This window comes from Solea senegalensis, linkage group LG6 (genome assembly GCF_019176455.1).
Source record: "Solea senegalensis isolate Sse05_10M linkage group LG6, IFAPA_SoseM_1, whole genome shotgun sequence".
Classification (NCBI taxonomy): Eukaryota; Metazoa; Chordata; class Actinopteri; order Pleuronectiformes; family Soleidae; genus Solea; species Solea senegalensis.
Window position 1 is genome coordinate 12,031,912 of NC_058026.1, and position 25,504 is coordinate 12,057,415.

The 25,504-nt window shown below is 40.3% G+C and overlaps 5 protein-coding genes across 6 annotated transcripts; 1 reads left to right on the forward strand and 4 right to left on the reverse strand.

The window, feature by feature from the left end:
• The first annotated feature begins 6,063 nt into the window (after positions 1 to 6,063).
• LOC122771453 (zinc finger protein Gfi-1-like) lies at positions 6,064 to 11,101 on the forward strand. The gene is made up of 6 exons (XM_044029034.1): positions 6,064 to 6,280; positions 7,794 to 8,066; positions 8,244 to 8,473; positions 9,491 to 9,616; positions 9,707 to 9,872; positions 10,638 to 11,101. Exons 2-6 carry the CDS (start codon positions 7,820 to 7,822, stop codon positions 10,814 to 10,816), a joined length of 948 nt encoding a protein of 315 aa, XP_043884969.1. The 5' UTR covers positions 6,064 to 6,280; positions 7,794 to 7,819; the 3' UTR covers positions 10,817 to 11,101.
• On the reverse strand, positions 9,605 to 12,795 carry LOC122771454 (lysozyme g-like). The gene is made up of 5 exons (XM_044029035.1): positions 12,644 to 12,795; positions 12,401 to 12,526; positions 11,671 to 11,885; positions 11,432 to 11,582; positions 9,605 to 11,346 (listed from the first exon to the last, which is right to left on the reverse strand). Exons 1-5 carry the CDS (start codon positions 12,651 to 12,653, stop codon positions 11,207 to 11,209), a joined length of 642 nt encoding a protein of 213 aa, XP_043884970.1. The 5' UTR covers positions 12,654 to 12,795; the 3' UTR covers positions 9,605 to 11,206.
• Positions 12,796 to 13,526: 731 nt separating this feature from the next.
• On the reverse strand, positions 13,527 to 16,855 carry LOC122771455 (lysozyme g-like). Its single transcript, XM_044029036.1, has 5 exons — positions 16,749 to 16,855; positions 14,840 to 14,944; positions 14,153 to 14,367; positions 13,919 to 14,069; positions 13,527 to 13,821 (listed from the first exon to the last, which is right to left on the reverse strand). The coding sequence occupies exons 1-5, from the start codon at positions 16,750 to 16,752 to the stop codon at positions 13,685 to 13,687; spliced, it is 612 nt and encodes a 203-aa protein (XP_043884971.1). The 5' UTR covers positions 16,753 to 16,855; the 3' UTR covers positions 13,527 to 13,684.
• A 2,006-nt stretch (positions 16,856 to 18,861) lies between these two features.
• Positions 18,862 to 21,157, reverse strand: LOC122771681 (lysozyme g-like). Of its 2 annotated transcripts, none has more exons than XM_044029389.1 (5): positions 21,014 to 21,157; positions 20,030 to 20,107; positions 19,552 to 19,766; positions 19,300 to 19,450; positions 18,862 to 19,213 (listed from the first exon to the last, which is right to left on the reverse strand). In XM_044029389.1, the coding sequence occupies exons 1-5, from the start codon at positions 21,015 to 21,017 to the stop codon at positions 19,074 to 19,076; spliced, it is 588 nt and encodes a 195-aa protein (XP_043885324.1). In that variant the 5' UTR covers positions 21,018 to 21,157; the 3' UTR covers positions 18,862 to 19,073. The 2 variants fall into 2 exon arrangements, with proteins under 2 accessions (XP_043885324.1, XP_043885322.1); XM_044029387.1 differs by lacking the exon at positions 21,014 to 21,157 and adding an exon at positions 20,255 to 20,352.
• A 602-nt stretch (positions 21,158 to 21,759) lies between these two features.
• On the reverse strand, positions 21,760 to 25,332 carry LOC122771680 (N-acetylmuramoyl-L-alanine amidase-like). The gene is made up of 4 exons (XM_044029386.1): positions 25,117 to 25,332; positions 24,175 to 25,035; positions 23,690 to 23,900; positions 21,760 to 23,377 (listed from the first exon to the last, which is right to left on the reverse strand). Exons 1-4 carry the CDS (start codon positions 25,202 to 25,204, stop codon positions 23,077 to 23,079), a joined length of 1,461 nt encoding a protein of 486 aa, XP_043885321.1. The 5' UTR covers positions 25,205 to 25,332; the 3' UTR covers positions 21,760 to 23,076.
• Between the last annotated feature and the right edge of the window lie 172 nt (positions 25,333 to 25,504).

Sequence of the window (25,504 nt, forward strand, 5' to 3'; positions counted from 1 at the left end):
CTTTTCCAGTATTTATCTTTTACTTGATGCAGATATCATGGCATTGATTGGACCTCTTTTGGTCATCACTACCTGTAGTCTCTGCTCCTGTTACTCCCCTCCCCCACCTTGCCCGCCCCCCCCATCACTGTCAGAGAGCTATTATAGAGCCTGTCTTCTTGTTCACATGTGTATCTCCGCCCTCTATCCACCCAAACCCCCAAACATGCTCGAACAAACTGAGCGTGCAACAAGCAAGACTGTGGCTGCTCGCTGCTTGAGATCAAGCACTGGACCTGATTCTGTGACCATAACCAGGGATAAAACATGGGCAGACAGACAGACAGTCAGACAGATAGGACTCTGCCCTTTGCCTGTAAACTGACCCACTGTATGCTCCATCCACCCTTTACAGAAAAAAAGTCTCTGCTCTGATTGGTTCACAGTTAAACCATTTTTCTTTATTTTCCCTTTTAATGGCATTCTTCAAGAAGACACCGTTTGATCATCACTGCCTTCACAAAACAAAACGTCCACTTAATAACTTCCATTGTCACTCACAGGAGAAATTTCATGATTTCAGGGTTTTAAAAGGGGGAGGTACAATGTAGGAACATGTAGACATCCGACTGTGGGGTTATCTATCACCAGGTGGCATTTAAAGTCGTATTCACACCTAATAGTCTCCGCTAGACTCGGTACGATTGGGGGGGTTGCAACGTTCAGCCAGGTCCGAGTTTGCTTTCATACTGCACTTTAGTGAAACGAACCAAACCTTTTTAATAATGTACTCCCCTCCTCGCCTGTGGCGGCGCTGCAGCAAGAACTGCTGGAGGAGAAGACGAGACAAAAAATCAACAAGAAAACTCCTGTTGGTTCCTCCACATCAGAGCAAAACATGGATCTGCATCAAATCCCATCATTTTATGAGAACATACAACACATGTACGCCGCGACAATGAGCTCAGCCATTTCTCCCGCCTGTCGTTCTACTCGTGCGTATGTTCCTGTTGTGTTTACCCACAATGCCCTGCGTTGTAGTCCACTTCCTGCATTTGGTTCACCAGAGTTTGGTTGCGCATTCACACCTACCCAAACGATGCGGAATACGACTTAACACGTTAACATACTAAATGTGTGTTGTGTGTGTGTGTGTGTGTGTTGTGTGTTTTGCCGACATCAAGGAGGCAAGCAGCGAAATGAAGAAGCTCGTACTCTCACCCTAACCCACAAAATAGACAGGAAGATACCCAATGTTGCCAAATCTTTTGCTTTTTAAATTATTTATATGTTGTAATTTATTTTGATATGTTTTAAAAAAAGAAAAAAGAAAGAAAAATTAATATATCTATATGAAACTTGTTGGAGCGTAGAAATACAGACAGAGGCCAAACTTTCTACAGCGTCCTTTGTGCCAACGTCCGATCAGTTACAGATTTACCGCGAGTGTTTCAGGGATGGAAGAAAAAGAAAAATGCTGCTATGATTTTTAGAATTTCTTCTTTTAATCTTTGTGAGCAGTTGAACATGATTTCTCCCCTATTTATTGCCAAACTGTGTGGTTTCCTTCAAAAACAGTAACTATCTTTCAGTATGAATGTGTGAATGTGTGAGTGTGTGAGTCATGAGATGTTTTGGGGACAAAGTTTATTCACTATTTGTCTGAGTGTTAGAAGAACAACAGGGCTACTGGACTGCCTCATTTACTTTTTGGGGACTTCCTGTGCACAGTAAAGTAATGTCAATTCAAATTAACGCCGCCGACTGCTTGTTTGTGGGATTACACTTTTAAAAATCAGCTACAATCTTTTCAAGACTTTCATCACCAGTGAGCTCCGGTGATGTGCGTTGATGCATGATTTTTTAAAGGCTGAGCTACTGTGCGTTTAAAAAAAAATAAAAAATCCCCCTGCTTATTTACCGACATGGACATAGTATGAATAAGCATAATTCCCCAAAATGTCAGCCTCTTCCTTTTGGTTGCAAATGTCCCATACGAGCAAAGAGGACAAATCCAGATAACAGTGCTAACCTGGAATCAGCAGTTCATGAATGCTCATGACACTACTGTTTAAAATGGCAACATGTGGGATTGGAGAGTATGTGTTTGTGTGTGTGGGGGGGGGCGGGTTGGAAAATATTTTACATATCAAACATTGGTATATACTGTGTAGGGGAAAGGGTGTGTAATGTGTAGAGAGATATGAAATACAGTTTATGGTGTGACTGGCAATATTTGTCAGTCAGTTCCTACTGCAGATGATGAGGATGATGAGGAGTGTGTTGTTTCCTCGGACAGGGTGTTAAGACGCTCTCACGTGTGTGAGAGCGCTGTGTTTTTATAGATTTGATGGAAGGATCCACTCTTCAGAAGGGCCTTGATGTGATAAATCGATAATACCTGGAATGCAGTATTGACTACCCTTTTTTTTTGTCCTGTAGCAATTTTAACAAAAAAAAAATATTGACATCACACATGACCATTAAATTCTTCAGCTTACACTGACCTCATCGCCTTCTTGCAGTTAAACACATTTATTCAGTGTTCCTCCACTCATCAAACACGTACACACACACACACACACAGTATTAAAGTATTAAGTATTAAACCCCATCTTTCTCGTCTTCTTCTTCTTCTCCTGTAGACAATGAAATACATCCCTGCACGCGACTTCCTGACAGACAGCCAATCATAAGTGCTGTTAAATCTCTGTCGTACAGTGTCCTGCATGCTTATTGGCTCCCTGACGCTGATGAGATTAACTCCTCAGTTACCGACAACACGTTTTCTGCCTTAGGTGGTGTGTCGGGGAAAGTGTGATCATCCAGCGGATTCCACATTAGTACTTAGAACTGATAACTGAAACATTTTACCATCCTGACTTCGTATTTGCTTCATGGTTATTAAGATTTCCTCCATATTTTCTAATTATTTCCACTATATGTTTCGCATTTCTGGCTTTCGTGTGCCATACAATGGCACAACAGAGCGTGGGTTTATTATTTATTACTCCCTTTGATGGAATTATTCATCAGTGGATGGTAGCAAGTGAAATCTCTTCAGTGAAATCAGTGTTTGGATAATTCTCACACCATATCATTACACGTCTTCTACAATTTCATATCCATTCAGTTATTAGAATGATGAAAATTATTATCTCCAACTCGTAAGTTTTGTAATTTCCCCTCATGGAAGTCCTTGTCTTTTATGCAAAGACACAAAACGGTAGCAAGGTTTCTGATCCGGGATGTTGTGTGTCAACAGAAATATCATGACTTGCCATATTTTAATCTACATGAGGTCTAACTGGCTCTCTCGCACCATTTCATTGTGACTGAAGAATCCCCACATTGACCCTTTTTTCTACTTTGAGGTGAGGAAATCGTCCTCTGGTTGTTTTTGCTCTTCATCGGTTGCATTTGGGACAAGTGATGATGATGATGTTTCAGGCTTAAGTGCGGGATTTGTTTCACTGTTAAAATGTATCGTATCAGTCATTACAGGTTTTTGACAGTTTAAACCACAGAAGCAGTGCTGAGGATGATTTAGGGCTCGGTGACCTTCTCCAACACATCAGTACACTGCTGTTCAGTGATGGTGCTCAGTTCTCACCACTGTCGACACACAACGTTATCTACTGTGACTAAACATTTTTGATATGGTTGTAAATTTTTGTTTTTTTTATAATTACTATTGGTATTTCTTTTGTGTTTGTTTTCTCCTAACAGTATCACATAAGATGATAAGATCATGTAATGTGCCATAAAAGCTAAAAATGACTTCATGTATATTTAACAGTGGGATTTATCAGCCACTTTCAGCCCTTAATTGAAAAGACGCGTGATACTATACGTCAGAAGGGACGTATGTAAGAGAAAAGCAGCGTCTAACAGACGGTTGGATGTCGCTCCAGATCTATCATGTTGATACTGCAACACCCTCCACATGTTCTCCCTGGCTGAAAGCTGCAGGAAATCAAAACAAGTGAGTTTTTGCTCACAGACAGTTCTCACCTTGGTCATCCACTGTATACTTGACGGCTGTTTGATATCCACAGTGTCATACCAACGTCATCCACACCCCCACACACACACCCCTCTGCAGTTCAGCTGATGTTGTTGTCAAATATATTAAATGACAGTAAATAATATAAATTCCTGTATGACGGAGGAAAAAATACATTTCCGTGTTCTGTATCCAATGAATGATACAAAATAAACTTTGACATTGCATCTTTGCAAAGGCTTTTTTGGGAGTTTTTTTTTCTTAAAACGAAGTGCATGGGTTTTTTTCCTACCACAGACCAAAAAACATGCAGATTTGGAGATTAGGTCAATTGGACACTCCAAATCACTGGTGTCAAACGTATGGCCCGCAGGCCAGAACCGGCCCACCAGTGGGTCTGATCCGGGATGAATTTGTGAAAATATTATATATTTTTCCACTTACAGAGACCTTTAAATGGTTAACTTAGCCATAATATTGTTGAAATTGTACCCTGCCTATCGCCCTATGTTAGCTGAGATTGGCACACATAGGAACCCCAACCCTCAGACTTACTGCGATTGAATAGTGACGTAAAATATGACTTATTGAACCCTTTTTTCCCCATTACTATGTTAATAGTGCTATTTTTTTTTTAAATCTGATTGTGAAATTTGGAAAAACGTCCCATTTCAAAGTTCGCTTTTCTCACTTCTACAAACAAAAAGAAAAGACAAATGTTCTATTTTGTGACTTCTGCACAATTATCACTATGCTATGTAAAATTAATCATAAGATGGGGGGGAAAAAAATGCATTTTTGTAAAGCTTGAGGATGTGATCTATATACACGCACACCCTCATGATGTCCACATAATAAGTTCTGTATTATTCCCACTGCAATGCACCTGTGGCACAGATCCATGCCACGTGAGCACTAAGGGTTAACATTTCCTTCCTCTTTCTGAACTGCATAAATAACAACCAAAGCCATCGTTTCTAAAACTAAATATTTGTGGTTATGTGACCCATACTTAGAATCTATATACTCCACCATTTATAGTCCATCACTTATTTGAATAATCAGTCACCAGCCAAATGTGATGACGGAGTGATGTATAGTTGGAGGAGAGCATGGCTTTCATTGAGTCATTGAAAATCTTGTTTACGTTGTGAATGGAACCTCCAGATACCTCCACTCTTTTTCCTCTTTAAAGCGTCATCTAATGATGCGTAGGTTCATGTGTATTGGACATTTCTGCAGAATAGTCATTCTTGAAACAGTCTCCGGATCCTCACAGTGAAATGTCTCCACACTTTCTTTTGCCGAGCCTCTGTCTTATTAAAGCCACATGGTTTGGTTGACAACTGTAGAAGGGCGACCTGTTGCACCAGCCAGCTTCTTTTGAGGCTGACCTCAGTCGTCTGTTTTGAAACCCAACTGTGTCGACACGGTGTGTCGACACTTTCTGAGGAATTTTCTGCGCAGTCGTTCGCCCTCTTCCTCTCTCGTTGGCTTCATCGGTCTTACCTGGATCAGTCTGAACCTGTGGTTACTTTGCGTGCGACTGAATAATGAAGCTGGACAGTTTGTCTGCATGTATATATACATGTATATACATATATGTATGTTTGTGAGGACTGAAAAAAATACAAACCTATCTTTGTGAGGACATTTTGACTGGTCTCCACAACTGTAAAGGGCTTTTTCAGGGTTAAGACTCGGTTTTAGGGTTAGAATTAGGTTAATGTATGTTTATGCATGTGTGTGTGTGTGTGTGTGTGTGTGTGTGTGTGTGTGTGTGTGTGTGTGTGTGTGTGTGTGTGTGTGTGTGTGTGTATACCTGGTATTCCTCATGTTGTGGGGCCCTAGATCTGTTTACACAGTCACATTATGGGGATTTGTCTTCCTTATGGGGCCAAAAATCAAGTCCCCACAACGTAAAGGACGACATTTACATCATGCAGTAATTATGGTTAAGGTTAGAAAAAGTCTCCAGGAAATGTAAGTCAATGTAATGTCCTTCTGAAGTGATGGAAACCAGTGTGTGTGTGTGTGTGTGTGTGTGTGTGTGTGTGTGTGTGTGTGTGTGTGTGTGTGTGTGTGTGTGTGTGTGAGGAAACAGTGTGGTTAGAGCATCGGCTCAGAGCTGAAACACTTCCTCGTCCTTCTTCACTCTCATCACCTCGACCTGCAGGAACAGAGCAGCACTAACAGACCAGGCCGGCCTCATGTGTCACTCACAGATGTTGTTTTGTGCTATTTAAGTTCATGTCAAATCACGACGGCCATTAAAGAGGGCACTGAAGGGGAAATGTGAGTACTTGCTCATTTATTTCTGAAAACTGTCCAGGGAGTGTGTTTCTTGATTTTCACTGCGTTGTCAGTATTCGTATTCTCAGGCCGATACGAACCCTACAAAAGACAACAAATGTGCCTGACCTGCAGACCAAATGTATTTTTGAATAGTGTGTCATCGCAGAATGTCCCCTCTGTCTGCAGACATTCAAGTTCTTCTTTTTGTGTCTTTTATTGAAATCCAACACCTCACAGTGAAAACAAAGAGATAAGAAAAGTAAAGATAAAATAAACGTGGGAGTTCATAGAGAAACACAAGGCCAACGGATCATTCTTTTTTTTCAAAACCAAATAAAATATATTCCCGTCAACACAGATTTTGTCTCATTTCCAGTGTATGTTTCCTTGAAATAAGGAAATATTCAATTTATTTTTGTTCTTTTGTACCTCTTTTGGTTGGTTTTGTCACTGTTTTAAAAAAAACAAATTCACAAAAGTATGCACAGATTTGTGTAACTGGGCTTTATTGTTTCTTATTTCCCACACTTCATTAATTACCATCGGTTGTCCTAAAGGACTTCACAGCAGCTTCTTTTATATTTATTTATATTTAAAGAAAGTTAAACGTGTGAATGTCACCTCTTATTTGTTGTCACTTTGTGTCTCAGTGTTGTCAGCTGCACCTTCACCTTTGCTCAAGTGTGAGCAGTGACGCATGAGAGGTGTTGACTTGATATACGTATATGAGTAGCTGCACTGCTGATATTACTGTGTGTGTGAATCTGTGTCATGTTGTCATGGTAATAATAACGGCTTTATCGGGAATTCATCAGCTTCCATCAAAATGCGGCTGCTTTCACTGACGGTGTGAAGATGATTTGGTCTGATGTCATTTCTACACACATTATTATACTCTCCAACAGTGGAATAAACATGTCTTTTGTTTATTTGTCGTGCCTCTAACTAAATGATTTGTTTTTGACATTTTCGTTTACTTTTTAATGATTTAAGTTTTTTCTCTATTTTATATGCTCTATGTAAACATTTCTGATTGAAGTATCTTGTACTGATTTGATCTTTATTCTTTTTATTTACAGATTGTAACATAGATAGATAGATAGATAGATAGATAGATAGATAGATAGATAGATAGATAGATAGATAGATAGATAGATAGATAGATAGATACACAGATACACAGATTTTGAAAGACTTTGTAGTCTGTACTGTGTCTTTACCTGCCTGCTGATTGTTTGCTGGTAGGCATTGTGTATACGTGCATTCAGGTATAGATCACGACCAGATTCCTTAGATAACTGTTTGCCCCTTTCAATCAGCGACACATGAGTAAAATGACAGGTGACCTCAAATAACCCAGCATGACCCCAGAGTCGGTGACAGCCTCAGGCAGAATATAAGCAATAAAATACAACCCCCTAGTGGTTACTTGCAGTCGTGTCTCTGTGCTGTGTGAAATGTCTGTGTACGGCTATATTAAAAGCTGTTTTGCTTCTTTTTTTGTGCCCTACAGATAATTTAGGTCTTCGTCCCTTCTGAATGATGCCTCGTTCTTTCTTGGTGAAGAGAGGAGGGCTTCACCACCCTCGGCCCGCAGCAGGAAGCCCACGCCCTGGACTGACACCAGTAACTTCCAGGCAGTTGAAAAAAGAGTCCGATCCCTTGGACTCACCTGTGGAGTACACCACAGCAGAAACATCACATAATCCTGTAGTGTCCGTCACATCATTACAACCGAACCTTCCTGCCACCAGTCCCTCTCACGCGAGTGGACACGGATCTTGTGGTGGGTGACAGAGACACAAGAACAAGAAATGTACACGTCAAAGTAAATGTTGCAGAAAATGACAGTGGCAGGTGACCAGCAGAAGGCAGGACGTTGAGAAGATTATTTCTGATGTCAAATGCTTTAGCAAACTATTTATCAGTCCACATTTTCTGAACATATTGTGTTTCTTCTCAGACTGTAGACCTGCTGATTCCTCTGCTCTACCCTTCAATGGAAATTATTGCTCCCCTGTGGAGAAAATGGACTCTGTTCCTGACACGGCAGCAGCAGCAGCAGCACCACGGTCCAGACCTCATGTGAGCCCCGGATATTCGCACAAATGGGCAGACTTGACTCAGTGTTCTCAGATCCTGAGGGAGACCCGGAGCAGTGCAGCGAGGCAAGAGTGTCCGCTCTGCAGCAAAGTACGCCATCCCTTCATTTCAGTGAATTTCTATTTGGCTTGTAGAGACAAAGTCCCACTTTATGATTTACATTCGCAGTATTGCTGCCAAACAAAAACAACAGCTGAGGCTCTTCAGAACCGTTTGGATTTGATTTGCAGGTGTGATTTAACACAAGTGTTGTTGAACAAATTGACATTTTTTGACCTGCGGGTGGGGCCAGAGACAAAGTTATGGGATCTCGTGACATTGTGAACTCACAGTGTGACTTTAAAGGTGAAGTGTGTGAAAGTTTGTGACATCACACTGTAGATTGGAGCAAATGAGGAACCCTCCACTGTGTTATGGAACTATGGTGGCCCACGCAGAAAGGATGTCATTCATTTTGGTTTGCATAGTAAGGTTCCATTTCAAATGAGTATATAAAGACGCCTTACAGAATGAAAACCCAAGCATAAAACCCTATTATACACTATATAAACATATGTATGGGTACTACATTCATTCTCTGCCTATAATATTACACACTTTGGACCTTGAGATGTTTCACAGCATCACTGTAATCCTGTAAAGGATTTGCTCATACCTCCTTCATAGCTGCATGACCTCACCAAGGGAAAATGCAGGATAAGAGGTGATTTTTTTAGCTATATTTTCTACTGTTCTTTTCTCTGCTATTAGTCACATTGGCACCGATAAGCAAAAATTTTTTTTTTTTTTAAAAGCAAGCTATAAATAATATTATACATTATTTTATATTCTACTTTGATTGGGCTGATTTTTCTTTCACTTACAAAGATTTTAACCCTTGAAATGCCTTTTTTTGTCCTGATGCCACCATGTTTTTAGGTGAAAAAAGGGCAATCATCAGACAAGATGTGGTGTGGACCATAGCTCTTTCTGTAACACCTAAACTCTAACTCTAATATAACATTTCTGGCAATTTCTAGAGGATCCTTCCATTCTTACCCACTCCTGAAGTTTGCAAGTATTTTTTTTAAATCACTGCTTATCTGTGTTGAACTTTTGTGCTTGCAGATATTTTCTAGTCTGTCCAGTTTGAATGCTCACATATGCAAGAGCCACGGGAGGAGCTCCCCTCTGTCAGTAGCACACATCAAGTCCAGCAGAACAAATGAAGCACAGTCATCGTGCCGGGGCAAGGTGAGCATCTCATTTATTCTCACACTGGATTATCATGTCATGACTGGATACACGTATGGTGATGTATGACGATGGCGCCTGCTGTTTCAGGAAAGAATGTTTGCCTGCGAGGTGTGCGGAAAAGTGTTCAAGCGCTCGTCCACCCTGACGACCCATCTGCTCATACATTCAGACACGCGGCCGTATCCCTGTCAGTACTGTGGCAAAAGTTTCCATCAGAAGTCTGACATGAAGAAGCACACCTTCATCCACACAGGTGGGTTTATTTGGTTCACCCTCTGGTTGTTGACCACAGCTGATGTCCTTTGAATGAAATGACGTTTCATGTTCCATACATTGCAGAGTTAAAGAAAGAAAAGAGGCCATTTTAAAAATATATCAGTACAACTGAACAACCATCCCTGACTCAAATAATAACAGTCTACAAGAAAATGTGCATCATAGTGCTGAGGCTGGATGCAAGGCAAAAATCAAATAGCCTTTTTGAAAGGACTGCAGTGACTCAAAGTTATGATTCATTTTATGTTGTGTATCAAAAAAGAAAAAAAGAAATGGAATGTTAACCACAAATTCAATCCGATTTTTACTGTACATTTTACTCAGTTGTAGTAGTTGTTGAAAATTACCTGTAGATTGAAAAAAAAAAGGATATATGACACTCTACATTGCACATTCTTATAGTCTCTGTGTATAAGTTTTAATACAGTGATGGAGGGGGCGGAGCAGCCTAAATGCTCTGTGTTCTAAGGGTTAACCTATAGAGCTCAGGACGTCACGTGACCTATGAGCCTAAGGTGTGACAAAATTGAACAGTGCTGGATTTAACCTGTCACGAGTTCACTGCGCACTTGAAATCCACAGAGATCGACCAATATGTCGCCTGATAATTCTGAGCTACTGCTCGAAACCTTTCACTCTCAATCATCATACATAATTAAATAAATAAGGAAAAACCGAAAATGTATCTGTTTGTACACTCATCTGTTTGATTTCTGTGTGTATTCAAATGATCTCTGTCCAGGAGAGAAGCCCCATGTGTGTCAGATATGTGGGAAGGCATTCAGCCAGAGCTCCAACCTCATCACCCACAGCCGCAAACACAGGGACTGTCGGCCCCACCGCTGCCCTCGCTGCATGTACAGCTTCCAGCACAAAGTGGACCTGCGGCAGCACCAGGAACGCCATTGCACGTACCGCTGACTCGCTTTGGATTCCTCAGACCTCAAACATCAGCTGTAGACATCAAAACTACTGCTGTTTTTCTAGGCAAATCCAGAGTAATTCACACAGCAATTTCTTTCACGTTCGGAGTATTGAATCAACTATGTACTTGTTTACTTGTTAATTTAGTTAAATAGCTTTAATACAGATTGGTATATTAGGAATTCTTTATATTGTATCTCTATATTACAAGCCGTCTACTAGAATGAATATTGTGCATCACTGGTACTATGTAAATGATGTAGTAAACAGGGCCACTGTGAATATTATTGTTTTCACATCCATTCTTCACATCAAACCCAAAATACATTTGTCATTTCACACAAAACAGTGAATTATAACAATCATTTTTTGAATTTTGTGAAACACTTAACCGCTAAAACCATTGCGTTTGTACCACAGAGCCCTGCTGAGCACGTCATTGGAGTAGTCTTTCCCTGTTGTGTTTTCATCCACATCTTCAAAAGAATGGACATTTCCATCTCCCATATTGTAGGCTGCGATCGCTCCTGTGGAAACAAACATAATGCAAAAAACACTATCAGCAAAAAGTTGGTTGAAGAAAAGTATGCAAGTTGATACAGAGAAACAAACCTTTCAGCTGGTGCTCCTTGCTCCATCGAGGAAATTTTTTACGGATTCTTCCAATAAAGTAAATCAAGATGTCAGTGGCTTGTCTGAGGTGTTCCTCACTGTCCCATTCACCTCTGGGAGTGTGGTTACCTCCTTTTGGATTAACATCAACCTACAATATTGGAGGTGAAATCCAATTATTCCTTGTGTAATTTTATTGTAATATACTGTAAGTGTAAATCAATAGTAGATGTTGTGACCTGCATCAGTCCCCAGCCGTTATATGCTCCTCTTTTTGAGTCCCAGTCTCCCCAGCCTTTAGAAAGAGTTTTCCCAGCCCTGGACTCTCTGGAGATGATGCCAGCAATAAGGGCTGGATGAATGTCGTTGTCCTCTGCCACACGATAGATTATTGTCCTGTACTTCTCCATCCTTTCTCTGTCAGTCTCTGCCATGGTTTGTGATGCTTTTGAACCTTGTAAAGGACATTTTGATTGTCAGTGCAAAGGTCTGTAGATACTCAGAAATCAATGATCAAAGCTACAGGGACAACAATAATCCAACCAAGTTCATTGGTCATAATTATCTGGATAATGATGACTATATCATTTGCCAGTAGAATATTCAATTAACATCCCCATTCCAAATCCAAGCAAGCTGAGCCGATACGAAATGTGACGTCAACAGACTGCCAGCCACTGATTGGTCAGAGAGTGCCGTCACTGGAAGAGTCGTGAGCGGCGCGTCGGACACAGGAATCAAACTGAACAATGCCGAACTGTAGATCAGTTAAAAAGACTTAAAAACATGCATTAATCTCCGACATTCAGCAAGGTTAGAAGGATCAAAGATACAATATCAAATCAAATCCCCGCATGAAACTTCGAATGAACACTAAGAAGATAGAAGGTCATCTCAGAAGTAACTTCTGTACTGTACTACTGTAAATACTATTTTTTCCAGTCTTAGATGACGTTGCTTAGTGTTTACCATGGTATCTGAGATTGTCCTGCCCCGCGGTTTCCTTTGAAGCCCCGTAAACCGGCACCCTTGCGATGTTTCCATAGGTAGAGTAAGGGGGTGAAGAGGAGGAGGAGGAAGATGAGGAGCTCTGTCCTGTGTGTGAGATTATTTTTTCATTACCACATCAAAGCATGACAACGTCAAGGGACTATGCAGGTAGGTAGCTAGTTCAACAAACGACAAATCCTCAACAAGATCTTTAGTTCTCACCTCCGCCCATTTTCTCTTTTGTCCACGTGTAGCTCTCACCAACAGCAGGACGTTTACACAGCGACACTCTCTGTGACTCCACAGGAAGTATGTGGTCTCTCGCTTGTCTGCCTTTGCACACAACCCAGTTATATAGTTGGGGAATACAGAGGGGGGTGATCATGTGACTTACAAGAAGCCATCTCTGGACTGATCTCTACACATATATGGGAGGTACAGTGCAATGTTAATAACTAACTAGACTGTGTGTGTGTGTGTGTGCGCGCGTGTGCGTGAGGAAACAGTGTCTGTGATTAGGAGCAACATTTAAAAAACTAACAACAAACCCAATGAAAGACTAAACGTTTGATTCACTTAGATGAACTAGATAACAAATGTTATGTTTAACTTTCACTGCCTTATGTCCCACATTGTAAACAAAAACAAATTGAAAACATTTTATTATTCATGAAAATACAACTCAAAATGATTACGTATGCAATTAATTAACAAGACAAATTCAGTTTCAGTTAGTTATCGTTTTTTTAAACTCTAGTTTTTATTTAACAAAAATGTTTTTTCAGTGCTCGATTTCATTAACTATAATAACCTTGGTGTGTACATGTGCAAAATCTGGTCATAATGAGGGAGAACCTTATTTCTGAGTTAGGGCTACGGTTTGAATTGTGGTTAGGTTAAGACAACACTTTGATTAGACTGAACAAATGAACTGAAGTCAATGCAGTGTCCTAAGAAAAAATAGCTGCACACACCCATGTGTGAGTGTGTGTATAGTTTCTTTTGACACTGTACATTTTGTCCAGGTTCATAGTTCAGAATAAAATGTGAATGTGGAGTGTTGTGTGCTTCAGTACAAAAATTCTCATCAATCATTCCAGTTCTCTGACTTTGCACATTTTTTTATTAGGCTTGACTTGACACTCAAGATACACATCACAGCACCATAGCACTATGTTCTACAACTTCAAATATAGCAGGTCTTCATACATATCTTCTTGATTTGCAGATACCTTTGGTGGAATGTTTTGTTTTACAATTGCTTCAGTTGAAGCCATTGTCAATGTACCACTGAGCTCTGGCAACAACATCATTGGAGTAGTCTCCACCTGTTGTATTTTCATCCACTCTATCATAGGAGTGGACATTTCTAGGCCCCATATTGTAGGCTGCGATCCCTCCTGTAAAAACAAACATAATGAAAACACTATCAGCAAAAAAGTCTTTGACGGAGAAGAGGTTGAAGAAAAGTGCGTGAATTCATACAGAGAAACAAACCTTTCAGCTTTTGCTCCGTGCACCATCCAGGAAATTTATTACGGATTGTTTGAATATGGCCGATCAAGATGTTAGTGGCTTGTCTGAGGTGTACCTCACTGTCCCATTCACCTATAGCAGTGTGGTTACCTCCATTTGGATTAACATCAACCTACAGTATTGGAGGTAAAATCAAATTATTCCTTGTGTTATTTTATTGAAATATAAGTGTAAATCAGCAGTAGGTGTTGTGACCTGCATCAGTCCAAAGCCGTTATATGCTCCTCTTTTTGAGTCCCAGTCTCCCCCACCGTCAATAAGAGTATGCCCAGCCCTGGACTCTCTGGAGATGATGCCAGCAATAAGGGCTGGATGAATGTCTTTGTCCTTTGCCACACGATAGATTATTGTCCTGTACTTCTCCATCCTTTCTCTGTCAGTCTCTGCCATGGTTTGTGATGCACTTACACCTTGTAAAGGAAATTTTGATTGTCAGTGCATCAAAGGTCTGCAGATACTCAGAAATCAACAAATACAGCTACATGGACACCAATAATCCAACCATTGACCTGATTCTAAAATTCTAAAGTGTATTGGTCATAATTATCTGGATTAGGATGACTATATCAGATGCCAGTAGAATATTCAATTAACATTCCCATTTATATGTTACAGAGCTACTGTGATAATGGTCATTGAACTAGACAGACACACTGGGAAAAAACTGGAAAATTAATAATGGTTTTGGGGGCATCTTACGACTCTTCATGTGTGTATTCATATATATATATATATATATATATACATATATAAATATATACATACATATACACACATATATACAGACATAAAATATGGCTAAAATCAGTTTGGTCTCTGCTTGCAGATACGAAATGTGACGACAACAGACTGCCAGTCTTGATGATGTTTCTTAGTGTTTACCATGGTATCCGAGTTTGTCCTGTTTCGCGGTTTCCTTTGAAGCCCCGTTTGCCGACACCTTCGCGATGTCTCCATATGTAGAATAAGGGGATGAAAAGGTACTACCTGTGTATGAGATTATTTTTCATTAACACATCTACAAAGCATGGAGACTATGCATGTTTTATTGACCTTCTTTATTGGAAGCAATTTCAAGACAGACTTCCATTCCTTCAATTTTTTCAATTTGTTTTTTAACTCCCAGTCCCACCCCACCCAAGGAGAGCAGTTCTTCTAACATTCAATAGTATCAAGTCAAACAGTGCATAGTATAGTACATACAACAAATACACAAATTAGGAAAAATAAATAAATAAATTAATTAATTAATTAAAAAGGCAAGGGGGAGGTCTCCAGGTCCTCTTGAATGACTTAAAAGATCCATTGAGGGAAAACCTAAGCTTTTCAAATCTAATGGACAGAAGCAGCTCTTTCACCCACCTACTGTGAGATGGAGGATGAGGGTGTTTCCAGTTGAGGAGTATGAGTATGGTAAGAACAGTCTGCATGACTTTAGAGGTAATAGGCTGCAGGGAGACCTCAGGAGTAATAGTAGTATTATGTGCTGTGCATATAAGAGTTTTGAAAATGATGTACCAGAATGTGGAAAGTCTATAGGACAGAACCAAAAAATATGAGAATGGTCGACTGGAGATTGTTTGCGGCTATTAAATGAGTCACTCACATTGGGGTAAATCCAATAGCCTCAAATGTGTGTAGTGAGCTTTGTGCACAACTTTACACTAAAGGAGGCTGTGTCTTGCACAAATTGAAGAGGAGTGAACCAACTGTAAAACTTGTTGCTAATAATCATCAGGCAGCATGTATCCCAATTCTTGTTCCCAAGAACCCCTGGGACCAGACAATGGGCTGTCAATAGTAGAACGGATAAGGCTGTAAATGCAAGAAGTTATCCGCCTTTGTTCAGGATCAAAAGTCAATAAAGAGTTGACTATCGTTTCCGGGGGACGACTAGGAAATGTGGGGTTCTGATTCCAAATAAAATGTCTTATCTGAAAGACACGAAATAGGTTAGGAATTCAGTAAGTTAAATTTCATTGAGACCTCAGAAATGTTCCTTAGACCTCCTTAAATTCAGTTAAACCCTAAAGGTTAAATCCATGCATGAGGGCAAAAATAGGTGATCCACAATGGGGGAGGTCTGAGGTCCTCTGAAGGCCCAGGCCTTTCCTTATATGAATCCAAATTCCAACAAGGTTCATTACTAATGTGTTTGAGGTAAAGTTGGAGACAGTCAAAGGGACTTGAGAGCAAACCAGGGAGTGGAGAGCGAGCTTAGAGGATGAAAGTTCCATATCTATTGTGTTATTAATCCAGTATAAACGTTTTTGAATATTACAGGACCATATAGTGTAAGGAGCCTTGGGGAACTGCAGCAATGATCTTTTGATGCATGGATGTTTTTTGCCCATCGAGTGATCTGAAAAACGACTTCTTAATAAGAATAGGGAAAACGACCAACTGGTGCCCTGTTGGTCATGTAGGCAAGAGCGATATGCACAGACAGACACACACAGAGCCACCAAAACAATACTTCACTCTAAAGAAATAAACTCTCCACTAAAGCAACTCCTGGAATAAGATAGATATGAGTGCCTCAGAGGCACATTAGCCAAATCAAGGTCTCCTTGAAGCTAAATTAACAGCGACATAATCCAAACAGAGAACACATGCTGTAACATAACATATGATATCATCACTTTAAAATTAGAGGTAAATGAAGCCCCCAACGTAACAAGGCACAATACAAGAAGTATATGTACATCACCCCTGAAGCAGGACTGGAGTAAAGTAAACACAAAAGATGACAAATCTTGAACAAGATCTTTAGTAACTGTGTCAAAATTACCCATTGTCTCTGTTGTCCACGTAAAGCTATCACCAACTGAAGGAGGTTTACACACTGACGCTCTGTGCTCTACTGGAGATGTGTGATCACTCACATATCTGCCCCTGCAAAATAGTTGGGGAATACAGAGAGGGAGGGGGACATGGTCATGTGACTTACAAGAAACCACCTCTGTACTGATCTCAACACATTTTTTTTTATTTTAATTAGTTTTCGCAGTGGGTTTGCTAGTTTTTATTTTCTGTTAAATGCTTCGATTTAGTTTAGTGTTCATTACATTTAGGTTTTTTTTGTTTGTTTGTTTTTTGAATATGGAGTATTTGCCAGGTGCATGATACAGCCTTTCAAAATAGCTGGCAGAGAAAAACTAAATACACTTCATATGAACTCAAAATGATTGTGTATGAAATGAATTTAGATATAAAGACAAATTCAGTTTCAGTTAGTTATCGTTTTTTTTAAACTAAGGGCTTTTTCTGACATAAACACTGACCTTGTAAGGACCAGTAGTCCCTATGAAGACCAAAACCTGGTCATAATGAGGGAGAACCTTATTTCTGAGTAGGGCTATGGTTTGAATCGTGGTTATGTTAAGACAACACTTTGATTAGACTGAACAAATGAACTGAAGTCAATGCAGTGTCCTAAGAAAAAATATCTGCACAAACCTGTGTGTGAGTGTGTGAGCTAAAAACATTTTTCTAAATGAACTTTGGTGCAGGAGAGGGAAAGGTTAACACACTTCATTTTGTGAGGAAAAATAATTTGCAAAATGTTGTGTAACAGCATGGAAAAAGCAGCTAAAAGATACGTGAGATATTTTAGGGCAATAATATAAGCAGGCATAATGTGGGAAGATTTTATGAGGAGTGGTTCCATATAATATTTGGGATATCGTCACATCACATCAAGTCACTTATCCCTGCAGATCAGGGTCAAATAGGGTGTGAAAATACATCTTCCATTATTTCTGTATGTAATATGTGTGTTTCACTGCATCAGAAAGTAACACTTCCATCAAGCAGGTTAACAAGGTTAACAAAAAAAATTTTATAAGCGCAAAAACAGAAGCAAAAGGTAAACAAGACGATACAGTGTGGGACCTGTATTGGTCATGAGAGATTTTATGAGTGTACAAACTCACACACATATACAGTATAGTGTATGAATCAAAGGGCATTTTACCCTATACATCATGTGAGTTTATCTTATCTTTTGCTGCAAACAGTCCCAGCCATGTATTTATAAGTCTATACTTGGTCAACTACTTCCACATACTTCAGTAAAGCAACTTCCTTCAAACTTCAAAACGTTCCGCAGAATTAGGACATTTTGTTTTGCATGTTTTTCCTATAATAGGAATTTAAAACATTACGAGATCTGCATATTTCATTGTAGAATTCAAGTTTTTTTCTCATTCAAATGAACTAAAATGCCCTTCAGACACACTCACTTTCTACTACTTACGGGTTCCATGTACTTCAACATACAGACAGTTACAGTTTTTCAGCCTATTCCAGTATTTTTACATTGGTGTGTATTGTGTGGAAGTTTCACTTGTTGAGTGGATGACAACACATGCCGGATTGGAGATTACAATCCCCCTGCAATTTCTTTGCCTTCTTGAATTGTGTTTGTCAGGATTCAGTTGGTGGAAAAACACATAACACACAGTAGAAGCATTTTAAGTAGTCACTCTCAGCCAGCAGCACAAAGGAAGAAAAGCACAATGGGGTCAAGGTGACACACACACAGTAAGACAGAAGGAAAGTGAAACCATGGCATACCAGAACTGACTGAATCTATTATGGATAATGAGCCCCCACCCTGTCTGCGTCCCCTTACCATAAACAAGCAAAGCTTTTTGTTTCTGCTTTGACTTCCTGTCACACCCAACACATCCTGTTATAAACACCACAAATGGAAACCTCTGCTGAGAATGACTTTATAACTTTACATGCAGGTTGAATCATTCATTTTCAGCATGTGAGGAAAAGTAGCTCAGGCTAAACTCCTTTTGTTAAATTACTTTAAAACATTCAATTTGTGTTCGGAGTAGTTGTTAGAACACTGATGTTGATCCAGAACAAGATTCTCATTAATCAAACTTCTCTTGCTTCGCAATTATTTTTTTATTGGTATTATTGTTCTACAACTTCAGACATCGCAGGTCCCAAAATACATCTGTCGTTATGTTTTTATTTAGCACATTTTCTGATACAAGACACATAAAGCAAATCATCCATCATTTGCAGATACTTTTGGTGGAATGAAGGAAGTCCAACACAAATGTAACAAAAACATGGTTGTTTTTTTACAAGAGATTCAGCTGTTGTAGCCATTGTCTTTGTACCACTGAGCTCTGGCAACAACATCATTGGAGTAGTCTTTCCCTGTTGTTTTTTCATCCACTTTATCATAGGAGTGGACATTTCCATCCCCCATGTTGTAGGCTGCAATCGCTCCTGTGGAGACAAATATGTCGTCTTTGAGGACAAACATGAAACAGAATGCAGAGAAAATGCACAGGTCGCCTCAAAGAGAAACAAACCTTTCAGCTGCTGCTCTCTGCTCCAGCCTGAAAATTTATTACGGATTCGGCCAATGAAATAAACCAAGATCTCAGCGCCTTGGCAGAGGTGTTCCTCGCTGTCCCATTCACCGCGAGCAGTGTGTCCACCTCCATTTGGATTGACATCAACCTATAGAAATGTGAATGCAACTAGATTAAATTCATGTTACTGAATTGTAATTTAAGGCTATACCAAGAGATTGTGAGTAAAATGAAAGTTTCTGTTATAACCTGCATCAGCCCCCAGGCGTTATACGCTCCTCTGCTTGGATTCCAGTCTCCCCAGCCATTATGTAATACATTGCCGGCCCTGGACTCTCTGGAGATGATGCCAGCAATGAGAGCAGACTCTATCCCATATTTACGTCCCACATTTTCAATTTTTGTCTTGTACTTCCTCATTCTCTCACTGTCAGTCTTCGCCATGGTGCGTGATGCATCCACCCCTTATCGAGGAGAACAGGGAACTCTTATTTCCTTGATTTACATATCAGTTATTGCATCAGATAGTTCATTGCTATGTCATTATCAAAACAAGATTTCTTTGCAAACACCTGGTGTAAATAACAGAACAAAGCAAAATAAAAGATATAACATAGGAGTAAGAGAAATGATATCAATTGCAAATGTCTTTTCATTAAATATATCTTTAACAAGTAAAATGCTGGCAGCATCTATCATTTACTCTGTTTCTCCTTGTAGTGTGTACCTTGGCATCCCAACTTGTCCTGCTGAGCAGTTTGCCATGACGCTCCAGAGGCTGTAATATCCACGATGCTTCCATAACCTGCAAATGAGTCAGTCTTATTAGATTGTTGTTGTTTTTCCCTCCATGCATGTGTACACACTGACAGTTGCACAAGTAGCTGCAGTTTTTAAATAATGCACACTTTTCCAAAATTGAGTGATGAAAGGCCTGGTTGTAAGTGCGTACCATGAGCATGTGCATTGAAGGAAAAGTTATATGTCATCAGTAAAACAAAAGTGAATCGGGAAGAATTGGTGACGTAACCGGAAAGCGTAGTCTTCCTCCTGCCATAATTAGAAGAAGAAGAAGAAGAAGAAAAAGACTAACCAGTGGGGTACAGTCATGGGTGTATTATAAGAACCGAATAAGAATCCAAATACTCACCCATTGACCACAATAGTAAAAGAGACGCCTCGAGACATGGACATAGGCATGTATAGATCTTTATATTCTATATTTTTAATTCATGGAGTTTCACATTTGTAAAACTTTCCTAAAGGCCATAAAAAGCCCAGAAAATCTTATTCGCATAGTGACGTCACAGCGGTGTACGAGCACAGCAAAGCGCGGTCATGTGGCGTCTCGGGAACGTTTTCATTTTCGTTTCCATTTTTATAAATATTACGACAAAACAGGTTTTAGTTATTTCTTCGTCATTCCTCATTAAGATTTATGTTCAAACTTATTATCGATGTATTAACGAGCTGCTGTGTGGGTTCACACTGACATCGTGAACAGTGTGGACCGTGGAGCTGGGACCGTGTGACGCACTGAGACCTGCGCTCACTTCACCGCTGATGTCTCATCGTCACTGTCGGTTCATAAAGTTACTGATAAATGTGATGAACGCAGCGCTTGACTTCCGGGTCGACCGAACACTGCGTAGGGTCCAGTCCCTGGAATGAGACAGTACAGTTATATATGATCAGTAAAACAATAACTCACTCATTTTTCTGTTTTCTTATGGTGGTGGTTTTCTTGAAAGTGGAGAGTGGGAACTTCTGGACACAGGTGCCGTCAAGTCAGTGGGTGCGCGACTGCAGATGCAGGTCAGCTGTTAGTATTTATGTGTGTGTGTGTGTGGATACTTTCACTTTCACTGGCGCGCATACTGACAGCTGTTCTCTTTTTCGCCTGTAGGTTTTTTTTAGCTCATTGGTTAAATATGTGTGTGTGTGTGTGTGTGTGTCATCCCTGCAGATCAGGGTCGAATAGGTGTGAAAATACATCTTCTATTATTTCTAGTGTATTTCACTGCATCAGAAAGTAACGTTTCCATCAAGCAGGTTAACAAGGACCATTTTCTATTAGGAAAAAAACTGAAGCAAAAGGGAACAGGGTGTAACCTGTATTGGCTCACACACATATACAGTATATATAGTGTATGAATCAAAGGGCATTTTACCCATAAATCATGTGACTTTATCTTATCTTTTGCTGCAAACAGCCCCAGTCATTAAAATACTTCTATACATTTTGCCTGTATTTTTCGAATCGGAATATTAATTTAATCATTTAATCAATAATCATTTTCAAAATCTTTTTTTTCGCATAATATGAATTCAAAACATTACTAGTTCTGCATACTTGGTTGTAGAATTCAAGTTTTTTCTCATTCAGTTGAACTAAAATGCCCTTCAGACACAGTCATTTTCTACTACTTACGGGTTCCATACAAACAGTTACAATTCACATTTTTAATGGATTTGCAGCTTGTTCCAGTGTTTTTACATTGGTGTGTGTATTTTGTGGAAGTTTCACTTGTTGAGTGGATGACAACACACGCCAGAGTGGAGATTACAGTCCCACTGCAATTTTTTTGCCTTCCTAAAGGAATACTTAACTGATTTGCGTTTAGTTTTGTATTACTAGAATAGGGGTAGTATTTTTGAAAATGTGTGCTTACTGGTGGGCACGTAACAAAGAAAATAATGACGATATTTCTTAACTCATGGGAAACTGAGGTTGGAAAGCATCATTTTTCAAAATTACTACCCTAATACAAAGCTAAATGCAAATCGGTGAAGTATTCCTTTAAGTTATGTTTGTCAGGATTTAGTTGGTGGAAACTCAATGTGCAGGACACATAACACACAGTGACTTTTTAAACAATTGAACTGTGTGTCCAATCTCTACAAGCATTATAAGTAGTCACTCTCAGCCAGGAACACAAAGTACAGTGGGGTCAGGGTAACACATACAGTAAGACATAAGGAAAGTGAAACCATGGCATACCAGAACTGGCTGAATCTGTTATGGATTACCTTGTCTGCACCTACCTATTTATGTTATCATAAACAAGCAAACCTTTTTGTTTTTGCTTTTCGACTTTGTCCTGTATGTCACGCCCAACGCATCCTGTTGATGAGTTATTCCCCCCTCTCTGGAATTCTCTCCCACCAGACATCCGCAACTCTTACTCTCTTCCCCTCTTGCCCTCCCCGTTTACCGTTTTTTATTGTTGTTTGTCCTTGTGTCGAAAAGGCGCTAATAAAAGAAAAGCATTATTATTGTTATTTATTGTCAGCACGTGAGCCAACGTGCTGTTGTTAAATTAACTTTCAAACATTCTGTCTGTGTTTGGAACGGTTGATGTTGAATCAGTGGAGCTGTGAAGCCTGCTCTTTAAATCACAGTGCAATATTAACGTGCATCTTTTAATATCTGATTTCTGATTGATTTGATTGTGTGCTTGGAACACTCTTAGTCTTTGTACTCCATCTTTACACCATTAAAATCTAAATGCCCTCTGAAGCAAAGAGTCGTACTGTAAGATCACTTGTGCCTCACGTGTGAGAGTGACCAGGCAAATCCATTTATTTAAAATGTTATTAATATTCAATCGATACTCCATTACTAACTGAGTCATCTACATTAAAATTATATACCAGAGTCGGAAGTCGAGACCGTTTTTATATAGTAAAACAGTTTTAATTGACTTAACACTTGTCAAACCCTGAAAAGCTTTACTGATGTGTGAGAACATTAATATGCTTGTGGGGCTCCTGTTAATCTCTGTAGTGTTCCCAGCTTTTTATTTCTGAAAAGAAAACATCTCCAGGGCAGGTGGTGTTCACCACCTGCCTGTGGCCATGGATGGTGAAGTTTGCTGCCAGTCTTCCTCCATCTACCGCACATTTGGTCAGACGATAACGCAACAGGTCCATGGCATGGCTTGAAGGAAGGGTAGCTGTGTAGTTACCAATGATCGACACCCCATACCCAATGCTATTGTGGCCCCTGGTGTGTGTGCCAAGGTGTCTCCACCCTCTGCCTTCATAGATGTAGCCGTCAGAGCCGACTACAAAACTGAGGGTGCAAAGAAAAACAGGAGGCAGACATTAGCTTTGCAAACAGATGGTGCTTCTCCTTTTCTTTCCACTTAGCAGGAGGAGGAGGCAGGGTTTGTAAGCCAGCTACTAAAAGCCAAGCCGGATGGTGTATGGCATCCATCAATTCCATGTTGGAGAAACAGGTTATTTTTCATAATTTAGCCTTATTCAAAGGTAACAAAAAGGATTATATTATAACTTAAAACAAACATTATGGGACATATATTCAATTTCTACCAATAAAACTTCACACAATGGACTTTTTATATAGCAATGAAAAGCCAGTTACCTGTATCCTATGTCACTCCAACCACGGCCTTCCTGATGGTAACGCTGCATGGCCCTCATGTCACGGGAGCACTCAGTGAAGGATAAGCAGGGTGAGGATGGCTCATAGGTGTGGTGGACATACAGAAAAGGTAGGGGCAGAGACAGAGGGACTGGGGTGTCCCGGCTTGCTTTTGCCCCCCACTGACAAGGAGTGATGATGTGAGGACAGTCTGAGGAGAGGAGAGAGGAGATGAGAGTTAGGACAATGCTGACCTCCAGTGGTTTAACTTTGCATCTTGCTGCAGTGTTTGTTTACATAATCATACATACATAATGTGATGTATTGCTATGTTGTTGTATTAGGTTATTTTGTATTGAAAAATTTTTTTTCGAATGTTTGTATGTCAGCAGCATGTGTTCTGACTACTTGCCAGCATTTTGCAGATCATGGTCTCAACCCTACAGTAAAGCGAAGCATAATATTTTGATGTCGTAATTGCTCACCCAAGTATTTGTGCAAAAATTCACGCAGTCCATCTTTCACTGCCCCCTCTATTCCAGTGTCCATAGCAATCCATTCTGTGTGCTCCAGCTCCCAGACCAATGCTAGTGTCTCCATCACCTGGCTTTGAAGATCAAGTGTGTCCAGCAGGGACCTGGAGATCTCCCTTCGCCTTGGGCTAATATGGCTGGTCACAGCATCAAGTCCTTGTCCCTTGTGCAAAATAAAACTGTAGTATCGTTTCAGAATCTTACTGAGGGCCTCTGGCTCTCCTGATCTACTGAGCTCACTGAGGTTCTTGCCCAGTATAAATCCATCCATACCACCATTAATCATAGCATCAGTGGCCAGAGTGGCAGGCAGAGACAGCTTGAACACTTTAGGGTGGTCCAGGCTGTCCCAGCACCCACTGGGCCCTAGACGCTGAGATGCTGGAAAGTCCTGGAGGCTGATGAAGGACAGACCCAGTGTCCTGCCCAAAGTAAGAGAGAATATTCCAGCTGCTGGCTTTCTCTCTATATTTGCTTTTAGTCCTGACTCGATTCCTAGCAGTAAGGGTGCAAGGGCGACCGTAGTGCCATCTTGGGCGAGGACCACCCCTCGTTCCTCTCTATGGTCTGTCACAATATGGTGGATAGCCTTGTCAAAAAAGCTGAAGGACGAAGCATTGAGGATTGCTTGCTCTAGGGCTTCAGTATCACTGAGATTATTGGAAGCTCCCAAGTAATGGATGGTCATTGCATCATCGTGGCCTGCAGTTCGCCGCAAGGCCATGACCAGAGCCAAGGGGGACAGACCAGAGTTGGAGTCTTCAACCTGCTGCACAGCTCGGATGAAACTGTCCATGTTACGCAGGTGGACACCTGATAACAACACAAAGGAGGGAAATTAGAAGTGAAGGACAAACACTCAAATGCACTATTTAGTTACTTCTTCTAACTCACTTGTCGGCCTGCCACAGACTGAAAAGAAGTAAATCCAAGCCAGAGCAAAAGTCAACAGAACAGATGAGGTCATGTTGGTTGTAAACATTTTTTACCTCGACCTCCAAGGTGTGAGGGAGTCGCTGAAGAATTGCCTTCCAAAAATTCAAATCATCTAACACAGATGTGCCCCTTACAACATAGCTTCTGAGCGTAGCTGTGCTTGTGTAGGTGTACGTGTATGACTGCAGTGTTGTAACCCATCAGAGGAGGGTACTCTTTGTACACCGAAGGCTCCAAATATTTATTTAGCCAACAGTGCGTTATCATGAGAAAAACATGAAAAGTATGGGGCGAAGTGTACTGCAAAAAAGAGAAAGCACTTAGAGAGCGCAACACCAATGCTGGT

Bases quoted from the DNA above. Each gene is read 5' to 3' on its own strand.
- LOC122771453 (XM_044029034.1), top strand. From the start codon at position 7,820: ATGATGCCTCGTTCTTTCTTGGTGAAGAGAGGAGGGCTTCACCACCCT. The intron at 8,067-8,243 runs GTGGGTGACAGA...GTTTCTTCTCAG, and splicing joins GAGTGGACACGGATCTTGTG to ACTGTAGACCTGCTGATTCC. The intron at 9,873-10,637 runs GTGGGTTTATTT...ATCTCTGTCCAG, and splicing joins GCACACCTTCATCCACACAG to GAGAGAAGCCCCATGTGTGT.
- LOC122771454 (XM_044029035.1), bottom strand. The intron at 11,886-12,400 runs GTAAACACTAAG...GTCCTTTACAAG, and splicing joins GGACAATCTCAGATACCATG to GTTCAAAAGCATCACAAACC. The intron at 11,347-11,431 runs GTTTGTTTCTCT...TTGTTTCCACAG, and splicing joins CAAGGAGCACCAGCTGAAAG to GAGCGATCGCAGCCTACAAT.
- LOC122771455 (XM_044029036.1), bottom strand. The intron at 14,368-14,839 runs GTAAACACTAAG...TTCCTTTACAAG, and splicing joins GGACAAACTCGGATACCATG to GTGTAAGTGCATCACAAACC. The intron at 13,822-13,918 runs GTTTGTTTCTCT...TTGTTTTTACAG, and splicing joins CACGGAGCAAAAGCTGAAAG to GAGGGATCGCAGCCTACAAT.
- LOC122771681 (XM_044029387.1), bottom strand. From the start codon at position 20,291: ATGACATATAACTTTTCCTTCAATGCACATGCTCATG. The intron at 19,451-19,551 runs GTTATAACAGAA...ACATTTCTATAG, and splicing joins ACGCCTGGGGGCTGATGCAG to GTTGATGTCAATCCAAATGG. The intron at 19,214-19,299 runs GTTTGTTTCTCT...TTGTCTCCACAG, and splicing joins CAGAGAGCAGCAGCTGAAAG to GAGCGATTGCAGCCTACAAC.
- LOC122771680 (XM_044029386.1), bottom strand. From the start codon at position 25,204: ATGTTTACAACCAACATGACCTCATCTGTTCTGTTGACTTTTGCTCTG. The intron at 25,036-25,116 runs GTGAGTTAGAAG...TGTTGTTATCAG, and splicing joins AGTCTGTGGCAGGCCGACAA to GTGTCCACCTGCGTAACATG. The intron at 23,378-23,689 runs GTAACTGGCTTT...TTGCACCCTCAG, and splicing joins TGGAGTGACATAGGATACAG to TTTTGTAGTCGGCTCTGACG.